The 7,500-nt window shown below is 38.6% G+C and overlaps 1 protein-coding gene across 1 annotated transcript in view; it reads right to left on the bottom strand.

Moving 5' to 3' along the window:
- LOC115224528 (dynein heavy chain 2, axonemal-like) overlaps positions 1–7,500 on the bottom strand; it is a 211,781-nt gene that overhangs the window by 8,589 nt on the left and 195,692 nt on the right. The window contains exons 75-77 of the mRNA XM_036513449.1: positions 3,710–3,901; positions 2,788–2,972; positions 1,478–1,703 (exon numbers count right to left, since the gene is read on the bottom strand). Of these exons, the coding sequence (XP_036369342.1) occupies positions 1,478–1,703; positions 2,788–2,972; positions 3,710–3,901 (603 nt within the window). The remainder of the gene's footprint in view (positions 1–1,477; positions 1,704–2,787; positions 2,973–3,709; positions 3,902–7,500) is intronic.

Below are 7,500 nucleotides of genomic sequence, written 5' to 3'. Positions count from 1 at the left end.
CCAATGTAGAAGAAGACATCGGTTCCAGAAGAAATTTTGCACTGGTAAATGGTGTTTCTAATTTTGGAATTTTTGGATAAGAACTTTAATCTGTTGGGGTTAACTTCCGATACTAAAACAGAGTTTTTATTGTTATTATAGGTGTAAATATTTTTGCTAGTCTTGGCCACGATACTATTCATCTTATTATCATTAATATTAATTGTAATATAGTCGGCAATTTCTCTGACTATAGGAATGCTGTGATTGTTATCATCAATAATACAACTGTTATTAGAAATGCTGTTACTATTACCACTAACACCCCCACTGTTAATAAACTGGCTAATATTATTATCATTATTATTATTGTTAACGCCAATGCTGCTATGAATGTTGCTAATATCAATACTATTTATATTATTATTATTATTATTATTGTATGCTAGGTTAGAATTGGTAAGGGCAGTGTTGCTACTCCTGGGTGATGAGTCCTTATTTAGCAGTTTATTATTATGGGAGGCAATTATCTGCGATAGATTTCTAGTGTTGGAGAATGCAATTCTCACCTTATGCGAATTTATAGTAGAGTAATACCTAGAATTCCTGGGAAAGTTTCTAGCTGTGGCTTCACGGAACTGTAAAGGGAGATTAGACCTGATTTGTTTCCCGAAAGGAATGATAAACCAGATATAGTTTTTTTGGGACTTAGAAAGGCTCAGAGTGTTAATATTTACATTAAAGGGAGTATTTCTGTGTTGTAGAACTGGTGTTGGTTTTCGATTGCCTCCCCTGGTCCGTAAATTATTTTTGTTAATTATATTAGTGTCGACGTTGCTAGAGCTGAAATCATTAATTACATTATTTCTATTGTTATTAGTTTTCTTATCCTGAGAAGCAAATATTAGTTTAGAATGGGCCGGGTCGATATATGATACCTTATCCCTATAACCAGCTTTTGACAAGGCGGCATTATAAAATTCCGCTTTTTGTTTAAAAACGTTGACATTCGCAGATAAATTTGATAGTCTTAAGGATATATTTTTAACTAAATTATCGGTGATAGTTTTTGTATGGTTACTGAAAATGCCGACATATTTAAGGTTAGTAGAAGGCTTATGGTAAGGGAAGTAGAATTGTTATGCAGATTTAGGGTAACATCTAAAAAGTTGGCTTTAGTTAGTTCGTCTCGAAAACTATGGCTCATGCCCATTCTGCTTAAAAAATGTAGCTAATCTGTTTTTAGTCTTCTGTATCATACTGTTCGGAGCATTCTGTAGGTAAAATAGACAATCGTCTCGATACAGACCGCTGGTAAAATAGACGATTGTCTATTTTACCTACAGAATGCTCCGAACATATATATATGGGCAGCCACCATATATATATATATATGTATGAATGTATGTATGTATGTATATAGATATATATATATATATATTATATGTACGTATGTATATGTAAAAGAAAAAAGAAAGAAAAGGTGAAGTGAATTTACCTTGTCTTCTTTTCTGCTTTCTCGAACAGAAGAAGACACCTGAGGCTGGAGGGAGAGCAACACATCAAACAACAGCCGCGTCTCTTGAATCTGTGACGTAATGTCAGCATTCGGGTGTTGTCCAAATGCCTCCGGGTGGTCCATATTGGGAAGCATGCTTACGTATTCTATGTAAGCGGAGATGGGACCATCTTTAGGGATGTAATAGGTGTTCAATGAAGACAGCCTGGTAAGTTAAAAAGAAAAAAAAAAAAGAACCAAAGAACCAAAATGTGAAAGGATAATTTAAATGAAGGATAATTTAAATGAATAACAATATTTTGCAATATAAATCCCCCAAATAAAGCACCTATACACAAAACCACTATTGATACAATAATGTATAAATTATCATCCTCCATATTTTCATACACACCTCTTTTTACATCCCCTCATACTACATACATAGATATACGTAATAAAACAGCAAAACAGGAAGGTGGAAAGGGAAGGAAGTATTTTGGAAGAAATTGTGATCAATCATGATTGTTTCTAATTTTGGCACAAGGCCAGCAATTTTTGAGGGGAGGGGGAGCAAGTTGGTTACATTGACCTCAGTACTTGACTGGTACTTTATTTTATTGGCCCTGAAGCGATGAAGGGCAAAGGTGACCTCAGTGGAAATTGAATTCAGAGAGAGTGGGAGGGAGACAGAGAGAGAGTGAGAGAGAGAGAGAGAAAAGAGAGAGACAGAAGAAATAGCATTAAGCATTTTGTGTAACAACTCAATGATTCTTCCAGTTGACCACCTGGATAATGATAACGGTACAAGAAGGGTATTGGAGGATGGGTGGGAGGGAGGGAAGGAAGGAAAGAAGGAGGGAAGGAAGGAAAGAGGGGAGGAAGGAGGCTAGGGAGGTGGGAGGAAGGAGGAAAGGAAAGAGGGAAGGAAGGAGGGGGAGGGAAGGAAAGAATGAATGAAGGAAAGAAGCAGAAAGGAAGGGCGGAAGAAAGGAAGGAAGGAAGCTGGAAGGATGGAAGAAGAGAGGATAGAAGGAAGGAATGACAGAATGAGGGAAAGCTGGAAGGATGGGTGAAGGGAAGGACGGATGAAGGGAAGGACGGACGGAGGGAAGGACGGACGGAGGGAAGGACGGACGGAGGGAAGGACGGACGGAGGGAAGGATGGATGAAGGGAAGGACGGACGGAGGGAAGGATGGATGGAGGGAAGGAAGAAAAGAAGGAAGGATGAATAGAAGGAAAGATGGATGGAAGGAAGGAAGGAAGGATGAATAGAAGAAATGAATGAATAATGGAAGAAGTGCCTTACTTGAAGAATGGCTGTGTAATCGCTTGATCACAAAAATAATCATTGATGTATGTAAAAAGAAGACGTCGGTCATAATCGTCTGTCACATGACCACCATAATTGATGCCAGCAATCAAATATTTAAGAGCGTCCCATGGGGTTTCCTCATAATCTTGGAGATAAATACTCAACAAGTTCTCTGAGACCTACATCCAAAAAAAAGAAGAAATTGCAAATTTATAGCGTTAAATACCAAATAGCTAGTGGTGGGCAACTTTGGGAAGGATCAGAGCCCCCCATATTTTGAAGTGAAACCCAGAATCTTAATTTCGCTTTTGTATTTGGTTTGCAAGATTCTTGATGTGAATTTGTGTGTTGAAACAAATCTTGTGTCTTGGGAAGATCATTATGTCAATGATAATAAACACATGCACTGGTTCAACATCACTTCTTTATTGTTGGTCAATCAGTTGATGGTTTGTTAGTCACATTGATGTGATGACCCTCCCAATAACAACAGCAGACAGTCTGCTATTGAACAGGAACTGGTTGTACAGGGTTTATCAGTCCACTTGTCAAAACCCTTCTCAGCAAGGGTCAAATCCAAGTATGACACTTGAGAAGTGTCCTCTCTATGACCTTTGACATAGAGACATAGAAAATAATCAAGAATTTCAAAGAAGACCAATCCAATCAAGGTAAAAAAGAGACAGGTAGATAGATGAAGAGAGAGAGAGAGAGAGAGAGAGAGAGAGAGAGAGAGAGAGAGAGAGAAAGAGAGAGAGAGAGAAAGAGAGACATAGAAAATAATCAAGAATTTCTAAGGACTTAAGATCAATAATCAAAGAAGACCAATCCAATCAAGGTAAAAAAGAGACAGGTAGATAGATGAAAAGAGAGAGAGAAAGAGAGAGTAAGAAGAGAGAGAGAGAGAGACTCTTACCTCAAAATCAGAATCATTGAATTCATATGGAATGTTCCATCCCAGCATCAGGAACTTCCGCCGTTCTAACAGAACGGAATGGAAGTAACAGAGAGCAAACAGCAGCTTCTTGTATTTTTCTTGTTTTGTACAATAATCGGATTTCTTCTTTTCCAGCTGGTTGTAAAGTCGCTTCATGTTTGCCTTTAAACCCTGAAAATGCCAAAGTAAAATGAGGTTATAGTCTGTTATTATTCTTTTACTTGTTTCAGCCACTTGACTGCAGCCATGCTGGAGCACTGCCGTTAGTCGGACAAATCAATCCCAGGACTTATTCTTTGTAAGCCTAGCACTTATTCTATCGATCTGTTTTGCTGAACCGCTAAGTTACGGGGACGTAGTTACACCAACATCGTATGTCAAAAGATGATGGGGGAACAAACACAAACACACAAATACATACATACATATATATATATATGTGTGTGTGGCATGTAAAAAGCACCATTCGAGTGTGATCGTTACCAGCATCGCCTCACTGGCACTTGTGCCGGTGGCACATGAAAAAACATTTGAGCGAGGTCGTTGCCAGTGCCGCTGGACTGGCTCCTGTGCAGGTGGCACGTAAAAAACACCATTTGAGCGTGGCCGTTGCCAGTACCGCCTGACTGGCCCTCGTGCTGGTGGCACGTAAAAGCACCCACTACACTCACGGAGTGGTTGGCATTAGGAAGGTATCCAGCTGTAGAAACACTGCCAGATCAGATTGGAGCCTGGTGCAGCCATCTGGTTCGCTGGACCTCAGTCAAATCATCCATGCTAGCATGGAAAGCGGACGTTAAATGATGATGATGATGATGATGATGATAATGACGGGCTTCTTTCAGTTTCCTTCTACCAAATCCACCTACAAGGCCTTTGTCGGCCTGAGGCTATAGCAGAAGACACTTGCCCAAGGTGCCATGCAATGGGACTGAACCCAGAACCATGTGGTTGGTAAGCAAGCTACTTACCACAGAGCCACTCTTGCGCCTATATATATATATATAAGATGTCTGACTCCGTTGTGTATTATAAATGAATTTCTTGTGTTTGACGGCATGAGCTGTCTTTTTTTATATATAACTTTTTTTGATAAGGTTCATTTCAGGAACTGAAACATGTTATAATGTATATATAAAAATTAAAAATTATATAATACAGCAGCATTTTCGAACTTCATTTTTTACAAATATATACCTACTCGTATACGAGCTAATCCTATTATAAATATCATATCACGTACGAGCTCCCGAAAATGCCTGCTAAAAAAGACACCAACGACATCTCCTCAATAAATGAAGAGATACTGAAAGAATTGAAAAGCATAAATTCAAACCTAACAGCAGTGTAAACAAACTCAACTTAACACCTCGACCTTCTACACAAACTAACGAGGAAACCGAATCGAATAAAACACCCTCCGAAAATTCGAGAAAGTTGAAAATCTATGCGATACAATGACGACATTCTTCACAACTTTACGAAACAAGAGCAACAAAAAGAAGGAACACATGAGAAGAACCGAGCAACTTCAACATTACAAATAAAGAACCAAGTCCTCCCCCAATGGAGAACACTACAGCGAAACAGAAAATTCGCTTTTTGGAAAATGATACAAAATCAGAATAAAGCAGAGATTTACCAAAAATGGCTAGACTCAACACCCCTAGTCATACCCCGTAAATTACAAATCAAACCCATCTCGGAAGAACCAGAAGAACAAAGAAAACTTAGAGAAAAAATGTCATTAGAAAAAATGAAGATGGAAATAGAGAGAGCTAAAACGAATGAAGAAAAAGTAAAAACCATAGACGAGGAAATCAACGAAGATGTCATCAAACTAATAGACGACAACAATACTGAAACATTACCAGCACTATGGAATGAAGAATGTGAAAAAGAGGAACTTAAGTCCCTCCAACGATGGGAAAAGAGCCCCATCTGGTTTCTAGATTATGAAACCAACTTCAAAAATGAACACATATCCAACAACCCCTTCATAAAATTAAGCAAATCAAAACCAAATACCAATAGAACGGAACAACCACCAAGAAATCCTACCACACTCTACACCAGAAAAGTACACCTAAAACACACCCCACACTACCTACACCAACCCCAAAACACCTACAGAGGCCCACCACACCAGTTCGAAAATAGACATACCAACAGAGCAGAACAACCACCAAGAAATCCAAACACACTCTACACCAGAAAAATGCATTTAAAACGCACCCCACACTACCTACACCAACCCCAAAACACTTATAGGGCCCCACCACACCAGTCCACGAACCTAAGAGCCACAACATACAATACTATAAAATACAACCCACATAACCAAACCAAAACGCTACTACCAAACATCCACCCCAGGAACCAACCATACAACCATAACAAACAACAAATGCACTACGGAGGAAACAACAACCAACACAATATACCTGAGGAACTAAGACGTAACACTAGGTTCAACAACAGACTCCAGAACAGAGCACCACAAACTCACTCTGACAATTATAACAACATGAGACAGATAAATAATAGCTTTGAACATAACTACACCAACCATTTTTTAGACCCCACACACAGGAACAGGGACACACGATGGCAAAGGACAAACAAAAGAAACCTCAGGTAATTAAGATAATCAATCTCTCAAACAAAGAACTTACACCTAACGAAATAAGCATACTCTCCAAAGGACTTAAATTTACACCCCACCCCACAACGTTCTAATTATTATGAAATGAAAGATGATATTTCGGAATTTTGCAGAAAACTAAGACTCACCGAGGCATTTCAAGACAAACAAATAGAGGAGGACTCAATAGCTAGAAACAAGAGCAATTACACCCCCACCAAAGGTAAGAATAAAGCCTTAGACCGCTATTGTGACTACATAACTAATTTCCCGTTTCAATTCATCAAGAAACAAAAACACACAGCCCTAACTTCAACAAAAGAGAATGGAACGACCTCATCAAACTAAGAGAAGACAAAACAATAACAATTAAGGAGGCAGATAAGGGCAACGCGATAGTAATAATGAATACAAACAATTATAAAAATTTAGTGCTATCCCTATTAAGAGATGAAACGTATTATGAAAGGGCCCAACAGTATAACCAGCAAAAAATAATGCATAACCTTAGGACATTAATCAACACATACCAAGAAGGACTCACAAACAAGGAGTATGAATACATCACTAACTTCAAATGCAAATCAAGTTTGTTCTATGGTATCCCTAAGGTACACAAAAGCCAAACCATTAGAGAAACGTGCAAAACATCCACCGACACACTCATCAAAATCCCTTCACCAAATGATCTTAAACTAAGACCGATAATAGCAGGGCCAGCATGTGAAACTCACCGCCTCAGCAATTTCTTAGACACACTTCTTAAACCTTTCCTAAAACACATCAAAAGCTACGTAAGAGACGATATAGATATGCTCAACCACCTCCCTAAAACAGTCAATGAGAAAACCCTTCTAGTATCATTCGACGTAGTTAATCTTTATTCTAACATCCCTCACAACCTAGGAATAGAAGCGATCACCTTCTGGCTGAATAACTACCCCTTTGAACTCCCAACTCGCATAAACAAAGACCTTATAATAGAAGGACTTAGATTAATTTTAGAGAACAATTATTTTATTTTTGACAATGATTTCTACAGGCAAAAATCGGGAACAGCGATGGGCACGTGTACTGCACCATCTTTTGCCAACCTAGTGATGGGATACCTTGAGAAAATACTATA

Source organism: Octopus sinensis, linkage group LG25 (genome assembly GCF_006345805.1).
Source record: "Octopus sinensis linkage group LG25, ASM634580v1, whole genome shotgun sequence".
In the NCBI taxonomy this organism is placed as follows: Eukaryota; Metazoa; Mollusca; class Cephalopoda; order Octopoda; family Octopodidae; genus Octopus; species Octopus sinensis.
This window is presented reverse-complemented; position numbering and strand designations above follow the sequence as displayed.